This window comes from Diospyros lotus, chromosome 2, assembly GCF_014633365.1.
Source record: "Diospyros lotus cultivar Yz01 chromosome 2, ASM1463336v1, whole genome shotgun sequence".
Taxonomy (NCBI): domain Eukaryota; kingdom Viridiplantae; phylum Streptophyta; class Magnoliopsida; order Ericales; family Ebenaceae; genus Diospyros; species Diospyros lotus.
Window position 1 is genome coordinate 41,222,429 of NC_068339.1, and position 18,795 is coordinate 41,241,223.

General features: G+C 39.1%; 1 protein-coding gene across 3 annotated transcripts in view; it reads right to left on the reverse strand.

Annotated features, from left to right (window-relative positions):
- LOC127795037 (N-terminal acetyltransferase A complex auxiliary subunit NAA15-like) overlaps positions 1–18,795 on the reverse strand; it is a 92,909-nt gene that overhangs the window by 39,995 nt on the left and 34,119 nt on the right. For all 3 annotated transcript variants that reach the window (XM_052326453.1, XM_052326452.1, XM_052326454.1), the window contains exons 5-8: positions 9,991–10,106; positions 9,170–9,275; positions 6,252–6,323; positions 6,044–6,159 (exon numbers count right to left, since the gene is read on the reverse strand). In XM_052326453.1, coding sequence (XP_052182413.1) covers positions 6,044–6,159; positions 6,252–6,323; positions 9,170–9,275; positions 9,991–10,106 — 410 coding nt within the window. The remainder of the gene's footprint in view (positions 1–6,043; positions 6,160–6,251; positions 6,324–9,169; positions 9,276–9,990; positions 10,107–18,795) is intronic.

The window sequence follows — 18,795 nt, forward strand, 5'->3', positions numbered from 1 at the left end:
AGTGACAAGAATTGTTATTCAACTTTATTCTTTCTTGGGTATTGTCACACCCCTCTATACGAGTGGTGTAGCCATGAATCCTAAGAGAAGACTAAGATTCATGAAGTTGTCACGACCCTAAAGATATAATAGTAACTGTATATTAGATGTATTTCTTTTTATTGTACTTTGCAGCTGTAGCAATTTGCTGAACTATGATATAGACGAATAAGAGAAGCTGGTCCAGTGGCAGATTCAGGTGATTTTTAAACAAACTATTCAAAGTGATTTTTAAACAAACTGTTGAATGATCAATCTTAGGAGATTGATTGATGATTCATAGGAGTCCAATCCAGTAAGATTTGATTGGGCTCTCCTTGTAAATATATATCCCTTTGTACAATGAATGATATATGAAAAAGCGCTTTAGAGAGAGAAGCTCTCAACCATGTGTATGTTATGTGCGTATGGGTGCCCCTGCATGTGCTGATTTCTTGGTTGATGGCGTTGGTTCTGTGATCTGTTGGACATTGCGTTGTGCATGTAAGGATCTGGGTCCCCGCAGACCATCCTCGGTGCAGAAAGCGGTGGTCTCTCAGTCAATTTTTCAAAGCCCAATCTCCCGCCTAAGCGCAGTTTGAAGTCTGTGGTAGCGGCTGTCTTTGCCAGATCTCGCATCTGGTTTTGGGGTTCTCTCCTGTCTCTGGGACCCCTCCCAGGGGCTAGTTAATGCAATTTCTGTGCAAGGGGCCCCTGTTGCAAGGAGTCTCTGCTAAGAGGTGGTGTCAGACTCCTTGAATCTGGGTTTGGTTCTTGCTCTCATCAGATGTGTAGGAAGAAGGCAAAGGAAGAAGCAAGGGCGGCTAGCCCTTCGGTTGAGGATGTCACGAAAGCGTTTAGGATTAAACTGTCGGACAGTTTGCCGTTGGAAAGCAGTAAGGATAAATTGCCAATGGAGACTCAGACTCCTCAGGAAGGGAAGACGAAGGAGATGGTCCCAATTAATGTGGAAGTCAGCGCCTCCCCAGTTATGTCCGGGGGCCAAGGTCGCGTTTGTGAGGAGGAGCATAGGCAGCCCACCAAAGCTTCTCCAATAGTTAAAGAAGCCTCGGTCCAGGATCCTCCGTTAGCCCCTGTTTCTGAGGCGAGCCCTGGTTCGGAGTTTGGTGTTGTGTAGAAAAGTTCCGAGGCAGCGATGCCCCCAAAATTGGCTCTATGGGTGGGTTTTTTTAAGGATAACAGAAAGCTGGACCAGGGGCATATGCTAAAAGTGATTGAAGATGATCAAGAGAAGGTGACTCTTGGAGCATCGGAGGTGAACGCTATGAAAGAGACTTGGGAGTCCTGCTTGGTTGGCCATTTTGCAGGCAAGTTCCCAGGTAGGTCGGCTCTCCTGAAATTGTGTGAAGGTTGAAATGTCAGGTACCAATACTTCCCGTATGCTAGTGGATGGCTTGTTTTCAAATTCGCGGATGATGAATCAAGGGACAAGGTTCTTAAAGGGGGATCGTATTTTGTATTTGGGAGACCTCTTATGCTTAAGATCATTCCAAACTGCTTTGAGTTTGACCAAGCGAGCTTAAGCTCGGTCCCGGTTTGGATTAATCTTCCTGGGCTACCTATTGAGTGCTGGCATCCGATTGCGTTGAGCAAGATTGTGTCGAAGGTGGGCAAACCCATTGCAACGGATAAGATGACTGCTACTCTGGAGAGAGTCTCCTTTGCTAGGGTGCTTGTGGAGGTTGATGCTACGAGGGAGTTAACCCGAAATGTCCAAATAATTCTGCCTATGGGGAAGACTAGAGAGCAGCTTATCGTCTATGAGTTTGAGCCCAAATCTTGTGTGGAGTGCAAGGTGCTGGGTCACTCAAAGGGATCTTGTAAGGGCAAGGAGCAGAAGAGGGAGACGGAATCGGGCCATGTTGGTAAGGAGAATGCCCAGAAGGTTCCTAGTAAGGTAAATGATATGGGGATCGTGGTTTAGCAAAAGCAGGTTGGGATGGTGCATAATACCAGGGGTATTGAGCCAAAGCCCAGCATCCCTTCTGGAAAGGCGGTTAGTCCTAGGGAAGAGCAGCTAAAGGGCGCTCCTGATATCCAGCCAAGAGTGAGGGATGATTCTAGTGTGGATGAGGAGGGTCCATTCCAGATGGTCACCTACAAGAAGAAACAGAAGGCTGATGTTGAGGAGGGGGAATGCAGCAAGTCGGGAGTCTCCAAGAAGGAGATTGGCAGTAAACCTCTAAGTGAGCCGTTGAAAAAGAGTCATGCACGGAGGCAGGAGATTCCACTAATCAAATCTGACAGAATGAAGGGCGGTCTAGCCCTTCCTTCACATCCATGAAGATCTCCAGTTGAAACATCAGGGGTTTTAATATGCCCCTAAAGCAAAATGGGGTGCAGAGCTTCTTGAAGCTGCATCAAGTGGACATTATGGGAGTTTTGGAAACCAAGCTCAACCATGAGAAACTTTTGCGAATTATCAGATTTAAGTTTCAGGGCTGGGAGCAGGTGAATAACTTTGACTTGCATAGGGGCAGGTCACATTTTAATCCTTTAGAACCCGATGACGGTGGATGTTTTTCCTGTGGAGATTACGCCTCAAGTCATTCACTGTAGGGTTAAGTGCAAGGTTTCTTCTGTTGTTTTCCATTTAAGTTATGTTTATGCCTTTCATACGATTGCAAGTAGGAGGCAACTCTAGAGTAATCTTTCTGATTTTGCTCAGCTTTGTGAGGGGCTTTGGATGCTTTTAGGGGATTTTAATTGTGTGTTGAAGGACAATGAAAGGATTAATGGGTGTCCAGTCAATTTCTATAAGATTAAAGATTTCCAGGAGTGTTGTCTCCTAGCTGGTTTATCAGACATGGTTTCCTCTGGCTGTTTCTTTACTTGGACGAACAATTCAGTTTGTTCCAAGCTTGACAGGGTGGTCATTAACAATAGTTGGCGTATTCAGAGGTTTGAAGGCCAGGCCATGTTTTTGCCCTCGGGGTGCTTATCAGACCACTCTCCGGCTGTGGTCTCTCTATTCCATCAAAGGAGTGTCCCCAAAAGGTCCTTTAAGTTCTTTAATATGTGGGCTGAGCATAATCAATTCCTTCCCATTGTTCATGAATTCTGCGAGGTTGATTCTTATGGGTCCAGCCAGTTCTTGTTGTGCAAGAAGCTGAAACAGCTTAAGGGGCCTCTTAAGGCGCTGAATGCTATGCATCTTAGTCACATTTTCGTGAGGGTTGAGCAAGCTAAAAGGGAGTTGGAGGAGGCCCAGCTTTTGGTCCAAAGTCACCCGCTTGATGTGGAAGCTCAGAGTAATGTGGCTAGGCGTAAGAGGGTATTTCCCTTGTTTGATGTTAAAAGAATGTTCTATTGGCAGAAGGCTAAATGTGATTATCTGAGACTGAGTGATAGAAGCACCAAGTTCTTTCATGATATTGTGAAGAGATATGCTAAGCGTAATTTCATTCCCATGGTCCTAAAGGCTGATGGAGAGCCCACTTCGTCCTTAGAGCAGGTTGCCGGGGAGTTCATCAGATACTATGAGGGTCTGTTGGGGTCTTCCTCCTCGTGCGAGCCTGTCTCCAAGGATATCCTTTGTTCAGGGTCGTTGGTTTCCCAGATGCATGCAGATAGGATGATTGGTGTCCCCTCGGATCAGGAGATTAAGTTGGCCCTCTTTGATATAGGGGAAGACAAGGCTCCCGGGTCGGATGGGTTCTCTTCCTATTCTTTCAAGAAAGCGTGGAGCATTGTGGGACATCAGTTTTGTCAAGCTGTGAAGGAATTCTTTAGCTCGGGCTCGCTGTTAAAGCAGATCAACCATACAGCTATTGTGCTGGAGCCTAAGAAGGCTCATGCCTCGGTTGTGGCTGATTATAGGCCTATTTCTTGCTGCAATGTTCTGTACAGAGTTATTTTTAAGATATTGAAGTCTAGGTTGGTCCCGTTGCTTGGCTCTATTGTTGACCAAGCTCAAGCTGCTTTTGTTGAAGGTAGAAGCATTTCAGATAATGTTCATCTTGTCCAAGAGCTGTTAAGAAAGTATTGTCGTAAGAGGATTTCTCTGAGATGCATCCTTGAAATGGATTTAAGTAAGGCGTATGACTCTGTTAATTGGAGTTTTATTAGGTAGGTGTTTGACGGCCTTGGCTTCCACTCTCGGTTTGTTGGTTGGGTCATGGAGTGCATTACTTCTCCTTCATATTTGATTGTGGTCAATGGAGCTTTGTGCGGGTTTTTCAAAGGGGCTAAAGGTCTTCGGCAGGGAGACCCCTTATCTCCTTTCATCTTTGTGTTATGCATGGAATATCTTTCTAGAGCCTTGAATTGTGTTGCCCGGCAACCGGATTTCAACGTCCATCCCAAGTGCAACAAGCTTGATATTTCTCACCTTATATTTGCTGATGATATTATGCCAAGGTCAACGGGGGATCCCATTTTAGTTTCGATGCTTATGTGCTGCCTTAATGATTTCGCTGCTATTTTTGGTTTGTCTGCTAATCTGAGGAAGTCTAGCGTTTTTACTGCTGGAATTTAGGGTGTGGATATGCAGGATATCCTTAGCATCACAGGCTTCCAAAGAGGCAGCATGCCCTTCTGGTATTTCTTGCGGCTCAAAAGCTAAGAGTGAGCTTTTATGCGCCTCTTATTGATAAAATCTCGGAGTATATCAGTTCATGGACAGCTTCTTCATTATCGTATGCTAGGAGAGCAGAGCTAATTCATACTGTTCTTCAAGGGACCGCATGTTATTGGCTTTCAATCCTCAATGTTCCTGCTACAGTGATTGACAATTTATCCCGATTGTGTAGGCTATTCTTATGGAATTCAAAGATCTCATTGATTCCTTGGAGGTCTGTCTGTATGCCGAAGTTTGAGGGTGGCCTGGGCCTCAGAAATCTTAGAAGCTGGAACACTAGGCTACTTTCCAAGATTCTATGGAACATCCACTCCAAGAAAGACTCTCTTTGGGTGAAATGGATTGGCCATCAGTACTTAAGGGCAACTTTCATATGGGAGAGAGAGTGCAGGGAGGATGATTCCTCTTTATTCAAGAAGCTGCTAAGTATCAGGGACACTCTTATGTAGGATGGAGGGTCCCTCAATGGAGCATTGTCTATTTTAGAAGGGGGGAACAAAAATGGGTCCTTTAGCACTAAGGCAGTGTATGATTATTTTAGGCCCAAGGGGCACAGAGATAAGTGGGCTTCACTGGTGTGGAAGTCCAACCTTATCCCCAAGCATGCTTTCATTTTGTGGATGTGTGCTAAGGCGAAAATCCTCACGAAGGAAAAGCTTTTGTTCCTTGATATTGATCGCTTATGCCCTATGTGTGGCGATGTTGAGGAGTCCGTGGGTCATCTGTTCTTTCAGTGTCGGATCAGTGCAAGCATTTGGAGCTCGATCAAGTCCTAGCTAGGCCTTGCTCATGCTATGGCTTCGCTGCCAAGGGCTTTAAAGTGTATCCAGCATCAAGCCAAAGATTCTTCTTGGTAGAGCCGGGTTAAAAGGATGGCGTTGGCAGCCACGGTTTACCACATTTGGGTCGCTAGAAATCGTGTTGTTTTTGAGAATGTAAATTCCTGTTGCGAGAGCATTTCTTATAGGATTAAAACCTTTGTATACAAAGCTATGTTTTCTTTGTATCCCCATGTTTTAATCTAGTACAAATCTCTTGCTCAGGGGCTTTAGTTTTGATGACTCTTTTTGTCTCGAGTATGCTCGGTGTATTCTGTACATTTTGATCTTTATACATATTTACATTTTGATCCCCAAAAAAAAAAAAAAAATGCTCTCAGTTCTACAATCAGGAAGAGATAAAAATAAAAAGGTAACTTGCTGCTTGCTTAAATCCTTCAATTTCTATTACGATAGGCAAACATAAACATAAAATTCATCTGGAGCACCATCATTGATGACATCAACAAATAATCTTTAATAGAAGCCATTTTAATTTTCTGTGAAGAAAGGATCATAAATAAAATAACCAACCTACTGTTTGTGACATGACAATTTAAGTTGGCAACTACATCATCATAGCTACGAAACAAAATATGATTATTACCTATAATTGTCAGGGTTCATGGAAAGCAGCATTCTGTACAATTTTTCACCCTCTTCCAGGAGGCCAAGCTTCACAAGAAGCAAAACTTCCTGCTCCTTGTAAGACAGTTTATCAACCTACAAAAATATACAAGGAAGAAGTTTCACATCCAAGTTTAGATATCATAAACCCCCCGACACAACCAGCAAAGTATCTTTAATAGACTTACAATTTTAGACTCTTTCTTGTGCAACTCCTCAAGGGCTCTCTCAAGAAAGCCACATTCTTCCATTAAAGAAATCTGGAGGAGAATATCCAGGCAAAAAATTATCAGAAGAGGATAACATGTACAAGATTATCCTCATCTTTATAGATAAGTAAGGAAGTAGAAATGAAAGTTAACTGCTTTTTTTTTTTTTTTCAGACTACATGATGTCTATATTTTACATAGTCAATTCAGTTTCAGATAAGTAGAGGACAATGATGCATAGACACAAATAGAGTCACCTTCAATTGTTGCAATGTAGAAGCAAAATACATCATCACTTTGGCCATGTGAAAAGATCATTGACACTATCTCCTCCAATATGCAAGTTTTTTCAGCTTTGTGTGTTTCCTGGCATCAATCATGACTACATTCCATGTTTCTATCGGTTGTTGGGGTGTGTAGTTCTACTTTTTTGGTTCTAAAAGTTCAAGAGGTTTAAGGCAAGGAGATCCACTAACCCTATTATTTAAATATTTCTTCAGAAGGATTTAGCAAATCAATTTTTTACAACTGAGAGATTAGGTGGATTAATGGCTTTGGGTGTATAAAACCATGTGCAGTTAGATATTTTGATCCAAACCTTTTGTTTGGGAACAATAAGGTTATGATCCTACTAAATGATCCTTAAATTTTGTTAAGCAATATATTTTTGTGTTAAAAGGCTGTTACTGGACTTAGATTAATCCATCCAAAAATATGAGCATCTGTATGGGTATTCATCGCTTTTGCAAATTCATCCAAAAATATGAACATCTGTATGGGTATTCATCGCTTTTGCAAATTCAGATCTTTGCTAACTATATATATTTCCTGTTGGTGGTTCTTTTAAATCCAAAGAAATTTACTAAGGGTGGCATTTCTAAAAGTACGAATTCAGATAATTTACAATATGTATTCAGATAATGTAAAGTATGAATCAAGATTGGCACATCTAAAACGACGTAATTTACTAAGGGCAGGGAATTGGTTCTCATAATAAGTACCCTTTTGCATATACCTACTTAATGCCCTTATTTCTGGGGCTGGACTACCAGTAGGTAGGTAGTAGTGACTGTAAAAGTCACAAAGGGATTTTCTTTGGGGAGGTTTAGGTGAAGATATGAAATTACATTTGATCATATTTACCTACCAATAAAAAAATATACATTTAATCAGTCAGGATAACTTTGTTTTCCTAGCTCAGTAGGTGGTTTAGGCATTAAAAATCTTTTAACTTTAAGGAAGTTCTTTCAAGAAATCAGATCTTGGGATTTGCTAATGAAGACAATCTTGGTAAGAGCTAGCTTTTGGTTGTCTTACCTGTGTCAGCATTCAAGTGAAATACAATTCTCTTTGGGAAGTATGGAATGGGTTTTTTAAGGTGTCTCCTTGTGCTTCGGTGTCATAGAAAATATTAGGGAAGTATGGAATGGGTTTTTTAATTTGATTTCTTCTCAGATAGGCGATTGGGCAAGAATTAGATCCTGGCTAAATCAATCATGCAGCACTAGTCCTTTTGAGAGAATTATTGGCATAACTATATTAGCTGGTAATAAATTGGCCTGTATTAATGAATATTTCTCTATCCATTACTGTACTATTGTTTGGGCCCCCATTTTAAGATATAACCTTCTTGATTAGGAATTTGATTAAATTTTTGAGTTCCCAGAACTCCTTCACACTCATTCCAAGATAGGACATGGGGACATACGGTTAACAAATCAAATCAGAGAACATTTTTGCCTCATTCTTTACATAAGGCTCTTGGTGATAAAGGTATGAAATTTTTGTGGAGGGCAAAAACCCCAACCTAGATGGCCTATTTGATGTGGATTGTTTCAATTGACACTATTCATATAACTGATAATCTAAGAGGGAGAGGTATTTTCGTGACTAATTGGTGCTATTCTTTGTAATCAAGATGGGGAAACGGTCATTTCCTTTTGCATTGTACAGGGACTCATGATATTTGGAATTCATTTTTTATTTCTTTGGTATTCGGTGGGCAATGCCAACTTCGGTTTTGAATCTCTTGCATTTTGGGGTGGGCTCCAAGATGGAGAGTAAGGGAGTTCTGGCTTCTTATTCTTTTTTCTTTCTTATAGTATATCTGGAAAGATTAAGGGAGAGCTTTCGGAGATTCTCTTTATTGTCTCAAAGAAACATTGCCATTTCCCTATAAAGGTTCGTGAGGAGGTCCCATGCTTTTTTGAGTCCTTCATCATATTTCTCAACGATCTTTCTTTGTAAAGCTTTCTGACATTTCCTCCAAAAATGGTTCGCCCCCTTGAACCCTTTTTGTGTATACCATTGTCTTCAACATAAAGGATAAAAAGTGACCATCCCTCTCCATAGCTATGGGGAAACAGAAGTAAAATCTTTCCAATACTGTTTCCCTCAGGGGGGTTCATCACCCTTTCTGGCAATTTCATGATGTCTTATTTTAAAGCACTGACAGTATTCTTCTAATGTCACCCATAAAGTTAATGTAAAATGCTTCTTCAAATGTTTCTATCCTTGTATTAATGAATTTAACATAAAAATGAAAAAGCAACTAAAATTTTTGACATATGACAATGTGATCGAAGCCCATATCACCACCCATCAATGAAACAGAAACTGTCAATATAAACACAATATATGTAATAAAATGATTTAAATCTCAAGTACATACATGACAAAATTTTATAACAAAGTGCACCCATGACCCTTTCCAAACTCATCTTTAGTTCAAAATGTTATCTATTCCTATTGAGAGATGAGTGAAAGTATTGTGTTTTTATTAAAGCTACCTATCAATAGTAATGTGGAAACACCAAGCATCTATAGGTGGGAGAAACTAGTTGAAAAATTAGAGACAAGGATAATGTTCAGAGCATGCAATTGAGCATAGCTAGTACCTTGTATAGCAGCATTTCACCATGCTCACAACGTTCATTATCTGGAGGATAATCATCCTCTAATGTTCCTTCATATGCTTCAAGGATATCAATTGCTTTTGAAGCACTAGTAAATAAACCGAAAAGATAAGAGTAAGGAACTACTTCAGTAGTATTAGTAATCAAACTATAGTTTCAACAACATAGAGTTAATAATTTGATGTAGGAAGCAGAAACAAATCCCAGAAAAACAACTTTGTCTTTACCAGCTAACATATACCAAAAAAGAAAAAAAAAAGTAATGGTTACCACAAAATCTATGAAATATAAACTATGCTCAGATTACAGTTTTTCCTCCACATTAACCATATTGCCTTCACAATGATGTAAGGGCACCTTTGGAGCATCCATGCTAACTAGACAACTCAAATTTATTATATGCCTCTTCTATTCACAAAAATTTCATTCACCATCGCTTTTCAGTCGATCCTTTTTTCATACAAGAAAATATAAATAATCAGTTTTTTTGCTCAATGTTCTAAAGAATGACTAGGTCAAAAAAAAAAATTCCTTTCAACCTAAACAACATATATTCAATTTGTTAATCCATATTCCATAAATTTTCTAAAATTATATCACATGCATGACTTAATTTAAAGATTTAACAAACATAGATTAACAAATTATAATATATTTCAGTGAACCAAGTGACTGATAATACCCATAGTTACAAAAAACCAAAGCATGTTTCAGCGAGAACATCCAGTACGTATTGAGTTTGCACATAATAAAAAGAAACATTAAAAGATAAATGTATCTCAAATCGAAGAATCAAGGCATACTTTGAATTTAAATGATGGGCAACAGCAAAACCTATCCAGTTCATGCGATGATTAGGTTTTAGAGTCAGCAATTGTTGCCTTGTCTCAACAAAACCCGCCACATCACGCATTTGAGCCTGTAAAAAGGAGGCTGAAAATTGAGATGGACCAAAAACTATACAATGGCATTAATAAATGCTCTAAAAACAACTAGGCCAGCATATGGTTTATTCCCAAATTAGATGGCATTTCGAGGAAAATACAATAATGGTGAATAATCAGGAGCTGTAATTACAGCAAGAAAAAGAAACAAAATGTAAAAGTAAGGTTGTCAAATTTGGTTTCCCAAACAAAATTTTACATTCACTAGATTGAAACAAAGCAGCCAAACTAAAAAGAGCCATTTAGATCAGCAGAATGACTTTACAAGGTTACATTCCTATACCTTGAACTATAAAGATTACTACAACCAGATTGTGAGTGAACAAGCTGGATAGCGCACTTTGCAGTTACCGTTCTCCCTAATAAGATCATTTGGATTTATCCATGAACCTATGCTTTCTATTGCGAGACAAGAAAATATAAATGCCTCATCAATCACTTTATTCAATTTAGATCTCAGCTTAAATAGTAAACCAAATCTCTGTGTGTCCAATTTACAAAATTGCCACTAACAACAGCAAACTCTAATAGCTAATCACTAACTAAAACAATACAACACATAAAATCTAATGCTCCCCCTCAAGATCGACTGTGAACATCAAGAACAGCCATCTTGGTCATGAGATGAGATAGTTGAGGCGCGGACAAGGGATTGGTGAACATGTCAGCCAATTGATGATGAGAACAAACAGGCAACAGCCTAAACTCCTTCTTGCAATTTATCTCGCACAAAATGACAATCCAACTCTATATGCTTGGTGCGCTTATGAAAAACCGGGTTAGATGCAATATGAACCGCAGCTTGATTATCACAAAATAATAAAGCATGAGTAATAGGAGAAATCTGCAAATCAGCAAGTAGTTGATGCAACCAAACAACCTCACTGGCAGTGGAAGCAAGGGCCCTGTACTCAGCCTGAGCAGAAGAGTTAGACACTGTGCATTGCTTCTTAGCCCTCCAAGAAATTAGAGAATTGCCTAGGAAAACACAAAATCCCACAATAAAACGTCGAGTATCCAGACAAGAACCCTAGTCTGCATCTAAAAAAGCACAAATCTGTAGAGAAGAAGCAAAAAAGAATAATCCTTGGCCAAGAGAAGCCTTGAGATATCTCAATAAGTGATGTGTTGCATCAAGATGAGGCTTCCTAGGGTTAGAAATATATTGGCTCAATTTATGAACAACAAAGGTGATGTTTGAATGAGATATGGACAAATAGAGCAAGCGGCCAATAAGCCGTCCATAAGTAGAGGGATCCTCAAGTAAACCACCATCCATGGGACACAACTTCACATTAGGAATCATAGGAACCATAATCGGCTTACTAGATAAGAACCCTGTATCCTCAAGGAACTGCAGAGTATAGTGGTTGTGAGAGGAAAATACCTTTGTGAGACTGAGCAATCTCAAGTCCAATAAAGTACCGTAAACGTCCAAGGTCCTTAAGCTTGAAATGACCATGAAGAAATACCTTAAGTGAGGCTATAGCAGCATTATCTGAACCTGTGATGATGATATCATCAACATACACTAGCAAGGCCACAAACTTAGAACCAGCACCCTTAGTGAAAAGAGAATAGTCTAACTTGGATTGAAGAAACCCATACTTAAGCAAGGCAGTAAAAACTTTGAAAACCATTGCCTTGAGGCTTGTTTCAAGCCATAGATAGACTTATGAAGTCGACACACCAACCACTCCCCTAGAGGAACAGCAACCCAAGGCTTATACCCAAGAGGAAGGTCCATATAAACCTCCTCAAAGAGATCTCCATTGAGGAATGTGTTATTTACATCAAGCTGGACAAAAGGCCACTTATGAAGCGCTAAGAGGACTTTAACTGTAACTAGCTTTGCTATGAGGGAAAACGTGTCAAAGAAATCCAAACCCTCTTGTTTAGCCACTAAGCAAGCCTTATGCCTCTTATGGACCCATCTAACTTGTATTTAATCTTATACACCTACTTACACCCAATGGCATGTTTGTCTCGAGGTGAAGAAGTAACAGTCCAAGTATCATTGAGATGCATGGCCTCTAGTTCAACATTCACGGTGTTGGAGAAGCTCACTCTAAGACAAATGAAGAACAATCAGCTGCTAACAGGAAGTTTGTTTTGAGGGGGAATGTTGGAGATCACGTGACATGACTAACTAAACTTTAGTTAGTCTTTTCTATGTTTAGTTGTTCTGTTAGCTTTCGGTTAAGCTTGCTGGTTATAAATTAAGCTTTGGCTTTATACGGTAGTTTTGTATCAGAGGCTGGCTGACTATATATATCAGCATAGCTCTCATTTTCTGTATTGAGAATTGAGTTTATACAATATTTTCTCTCTCTCTCTCTCTATTCCTCTCTGATTTGTTTCTCGGTTATATCATATTTTAACACACGGCATCCCTCCAGTGAGCATAGTGCACTACCTGATGGTAAAATTGGGGTTCGAAGTTGGAAGAAACATTGAGAAGGAACTATCTGTGAGCAGGTGACAAAGCATAATATGAAATAAAATTGTCCAAGGGATATGAAAAAGATGTAGGAGAGTGGCATTTGGGTAAGCAAATGACAATGAAAGGCTTGGAGATAAGGAGGCCTAGTGATCCTGGTAGATCTGCAAAGAGAGCAGGATCACTGGGACAAGGAGTAGAATTAACAAGATAGGAATGTTTAACTAAAGGTATAGTATCATGTGAAGCTGCAGTAGAAGAATTCATATCAGGAATAGGTCTAGACAAGACAAAATCAAGGAAAGGATCTATAATTGCATCTTTAGAAGTAATAGAGTGAAAGGGAAAAATATCTTCAAGAAACACAACATCACGGGAAACAAAGAATTTTTGTGAGGCTATGTCATAAAGCTTGTAACCTTTTATACCAGGTGGATATCCAAGGAAAACACAAGCTGTAGCTCTAGGAGTGAATTTTCACCGATGGGAAGGCAAGGTGGAAGCAAAGCGAAGTGTACCAAACACACTAAAAGAATTATAATCCACTAGTGTGTGATAAAGGAGTTGATAAGGAGACTGATGGTTCAAAATACGAGCAGGAGTCATGTTGATTAGGAAAATTGCGGTTAAAAGACAGTCACCCCAAAATTGAATAGGTACACGAGATTGAAATAGCAGTGCCCTAGCTACACTAAGAAGGTGTTGATGTTTATGTTCTACCATCGAATTTTGTTCAGGTCTTTCCACACAAGAAAACTGATGGACCACCCCCCTTAGAAGCAAAGAAATCATAAAACCTTAGTTCAGAAAGATGATTATTAGAGACAAAAGATAACCTCCTTAGTTTAGCTAAAGGACAGACAATACAAGGAACATCTCCATCATCTTTATATCTCAACAGATTTCAGTTTGTCTAATTTTTGAAAAGAAATGTGACCTAGTCTGTTGTGACAAGTCTGTTTAATTACAACATGTGCAACAATAGCAGTAGATTTTGGAATACAAACCAAAGATTCAACATCAATCATATACAGGCCTTCATGAACCCTACCCCTGCCAATCATCTTCGAAAAATGGACAGCCTGAATATCACATGAATGAGGAGAAAAACTGATGCTCACATCATTATTTCCTACTAGTGCACTCATAGATAGCAAGTTTAATTTGAAACTAGGCACATAAAAAACATTTTCCAGCGCCAAAGATGGATTAAGTATCACAGTCCCTACACAAGGCACAGACACCCGAGATTGATCTACTAGGGTAACAAAAACATCCTCAACTGACCTTAATTGATGAAAAGAGGTTTTATGAAAACACACGACTCGTGGCCCCTGAGTCTATTATTTAGTACCTAGATTGATTAAGAATTGGACTGTCCAAAACCGAGAAACAGATACCTGATGCTTGATCTTGAGGAGCATCAGGTTCTGTCTTGATCTTCATTGCATCATGATGTGCACTCGGCATGCTCAATAACTGATGGTATTGTGTAGGACTCAAGGAATGCATAAAATCCCCCATGCCTTAACTACTAGAAGCACTATGATGGCCCTCTGATACCTAACTCACAATATTTGAGCTTAGTTGATTAGAGTTTAGGTGATTAGGATTACTATTGCTAGGGTTCCTTTGTTTGACCGTATACCCGGGAGGATAACCATGTAACTTGTAGTTTTTTCCAATAGTATGGCCATGAAAACCATAGTGTGTACAAATAGGTCTATCCCTTTTCTAAAACCTATTTTGACCAGCCTTACGCACATCGTGTTTAACAGTGAATAACATAGGATCACCAGCATTAACAACAACATTCTTTTGATTTTCTTCATGAAAAATTAAAGCAAAGACTTTGTTAATAGGAGGAAAAGGATCCATTAACAGTAACTGACCTCTTACTTGAGCAAATGATTCATTCAACCCCATTAGAAAAGACATGACATGCTCCATTTGGTGGCAATCTGCCAAAGCCTTAATACCACCACAAGTACAACTGCTACAACTACAAGTAGGCTAAAAACTCTCGAGTTCATCCCAAACAATTTTATGTTTGGTGAAGTATGCACTTACAGATAAAGAACCTTGAGTAAGATTCATTAGATCTCGCTTTAACTGGAAGATCCTAGGTCCATTACTCTGTTGGTATCGCTCCTTGAGATCAATCCATATATCGTGAGTCGATTCAAAATTTATGATACTTGCCGAAATTTCCTTAGAAACAGAGTTGAGAATCCACGAAATAACAATACTGTTATTCCTAATCCAAGCATTACGAAGAAATTGATCACCTGTTGGACATTGTATTGAACCATCTATGAACCCTAGCTTGTTCTTCACGAACAACTCCAAGAGACATAATTGTCCCCTATCAATGGCTAAGATACCAACAGAAGACCAGGACTATCGAAATGATGTAAGAAGTAAGGACTCGATCCGTCGTCGATGGCAAAATTGCTCATCGACGCGGATGACAGATCCGTATTTACAGCCGCCATTGAACAAGATGAACGACAAACAATCGGTTATGAAAAAAATTAAACACGATTCAAACAAGATAGAGTCATTGGAAATCTACCAGAGATGGCAAAACGAAAAGAGTCAGAACAAAGAAGAACGCCAGAGACAACAATCGATCTCCGAACAAAAGAGATTAGTACCCATCACTGAAGAAGAAGAAGAAGAACACGGCGCCGGAATCAACGAAAGTGATAAACAAAGCAAACGAAAGGGAACCTATGGCACGATGTCGAAAGTCGACAGAGAAGAAGGCAACGTCGAAGATCGAAACCCTAGGACTTTAGAAAGAGCTCTAATACCATATTACAAGACAAGAAAATATAAATGCCTCATCGATCACTTTATTCAATTTAGATCTCGACTTAAATAGTAAACCAAATCTCTATGTGTCCAATTTACAAAATTGCCACTAACAACAGCAAATTCTAATAACTAATCACTAACTAAAACAATACAACACATAAAATCTAATACTATCTCTTAGCCTTCATTTAGCATATACCCACATAATATCCTAGAAAATCAAATAAAAATAAGTTTAATGCAACGAAAAGAAATGAAACAAACAGCAAATAATTATCAAGGGGAAAAAAGGATGAGATACACACACATTGTGAACATTTATCATACTTACCAAAACCAAAACGGATATTAACCAGATAAGCCAATGATTTATTAGTTTGAACTCAATTCGACTAGCTCAACCATTTATAAAAATAGATATTTTACACTTATATTAGATATATATTTAAATGACATGTTATAGATAGCCTTGTAATTACCACCCCTATGGTTTATAAATAGGAGGCGAGAGGCTGAAAGTCGGTCATAACAATCATTCTATTATTTTCTCTGAATGCAAGTGATACTGTCAAGAGAGAGAAAGGCTTAAAGGGAAAGTTTGTCTTAATATTCTCTTATAAAAAGGCAGTGAACTTGTGTGAGAGAGAGGAGAGTTCTTGTAATCTTGTTCAAGCGGTTTCTAGTGGATTTGGTTCTCAGGATCAAGAGTGGATGTAGGATTGCATTTTGCAATCTGAACCAAGATAAATCAGCGCCTATTGTTTGGTTTGATTGCTCTTTTACTTTATTTTCTTTGCTGTTTTTCATTTCCAATTTTATATAATCTATTGTGGATTGATTTCCGGGTGAGGAATGGAGAGAGATTGGCAAAATAGAGTGTTGAATTGGGTTTCTAAGAGCTCCTAATCATAACATATTGGTATCAGAGCCAATAACCCTTTCAAGAATTGCCAAAAACCCTAGAAATCAATAGGATTCTTACCTGAAATGGCTTCCACGGCCTCTGCTGCTCGTTATGACATAGAGAAGTTCGATGGATCTAATGATTTCGGTCTTTGGAGAATGAAAATGAGACCTTTGTTGGGAAATTTAGGATTAGAAGAGGCTCTTGATGGAGAGTCAAAGATGCCGAATGATTATCCAAAAGAAAAGAAGAAGGAAATCATCAAGAAGGCATACAACACTCTGATTCTAAGTTTAGGGGACAAAGTTCTTAGAGAAGTTTCAAAAATAGAAACTGCAGCAGAGTTATGGCTTAGGTTAGAAAGTTTATATATGACAAAATCCCTATCTAGTAGGCTGTTCTTAAAGGCAAAATTCTTTACCTTTAAGATGCAAGAAGGGGCAGAAATTACATAGTCACATTGATGAGTTTAATAAGTTGTGTCTTGACTTAGAAAACATAGATGTGAACTATGATGATGAAGATAAAGCCCTTGTGTTATTACATTCTTTACCTAAGTCATATGAAACTTTTGTGGATATCCTTAAACATGGTAGGGATATACTGACCTTAGAAGATGTTATAGGAGCACTGAATTCTAAGGAGTTACAACAGAAAATAGAAGGAAAGACTGCTGGAGATGTCCTTACAGCAAGATGTAGGACTGAAAAAAGAGAGTTCAAATCAAAGGGGAAGTCCAGATCCAAGTCTAAGAATGGCAAGAAACAGTTTATGTGTTACCATTGCCATGAAGAGGGTCATATTAAGAAATTCTGCCCTAAAAGAAAGAAAGAATTTAAGGAGAAATCAAATTCTGAAATTTCATCCTCCCTATGTGAGTATGATTATGATAGTGCAGATGCATTGGTTGCATCTTGCCTAGAAGATAAAGATTTGTGGGTTTTAGACTCAGGTTGTTCCTTTCACATGACATCCCATAGAGAATGGTTTTTAAACTATCAAGATATAGGTGGTGGAAGGTGATGTTAGGGGACAACCATGAGTGCATTATAAAGGGGATAGGAGACATAAAATTAAGAATGCATGATGGATTGATAAAGATGTTAAAATCTGTTAGGTATGTTGCAGATTTAAAAAGGAACCTAATATCCCTAGGAGAATTGGATAAAAGTGGTCATTCCTATAAAGGGCATGGTGGAGTTTTAAGGGTATCAAAGGGATCCCTTATCTGCGTGAAAGCTGCCCTTCACAATGGTATATATGTGCTGGAAGCAACCACTTTAAGTGGTGAGGCAGCTATAGGTGAGAATAAAACCTATGATCAAACAAAATTATGGCATTATAGGATGGCTCACATTAGTGAGCATGGACTTAGAGAACTGTCCAAACAAGGTATCCTAGGGGCTGAAAATTTAACAGATTTGGACCAATGTGAAACATGTATTTTTGGCAAGTCTTCTAAAGTAAAATTCCCTAAGAAAGAAAATCACATATCTAAAACCCCTTTAGAATACATTCATTCTGATTTATGGGGCCCTAGTCAATCTTTAACACATGGTGGGGCAAGGTATTTTTTTGTCAATCATAGATGACTTCTCTAGGATGGTTTGGGTATATGTAATAAAATCAAAAGATGGAACTTTTGAAGCATTTAAATCCTGGAAAACCTTAATAGAGAATCAAAAAGGTATGAAAATCAAGATAATTAGAACAGATAGTGGTCTTGAGTTTTGTAACAAAGAATTTGCCTAAATGTGTAAAGAAAGTGGCATCCTTAGGCATCTAACAGTTCTCGGAAACCCCAAGCAAAATGGCCTAGCTGAGAGAATGAATAGGACCCTTTTAGAAAGGGTAAGATGCATGTTAATCCATGCTAGGTTGTCCAAATCGTTTTGGGGAGAAACTGTTACAACAGCTGCCTATATAATTAATAGGTATCCTTCAGCTGCAATATTTAAAACACCCTATGAAATGTGGCATGGTCATAAGCCAAGCTTAGAGCATCTAAGTGTATTTGGCTGCATTGCTTATACTCATGTTAAGCAAGGGAAGTTGGAGCCTAGAGCCAAGAGGTGTCTGTTCATAGGTTATCCAAATGGGGTGAAGGGATATAAGTTATGGGCCCTAGAAGAAGGATTGCCAAGGACTTTGGTTAGTAGGGATGTGACTCTCAGTGAAGATACTTTCTTAAAGGATGATAAGGTAGGTATTCAAGAGGATAGGATAGGGAAAGGGAAGGCTGTTGAGATGGAACAGCAAGTTCAAGATGCTGCCATGAATAATCCCATGGAATTTACAGCAGATCAGCACTCTGGCAATGCTGATTATCCTATGCAAATGGACCAGCATGATGCTGATCCTGATTCTCCTACCTTAGAGAGTTTTCAGCAGAGTAGCAGTGATGATCCCTCAAGTTCTGAGAGGTCTCAGCCTTCTGGCAGTGCTGGACCTTCAGGTTCAGATAGTTCCCCTTAGCGTAGGTAGGTACAATGTGGCAAGG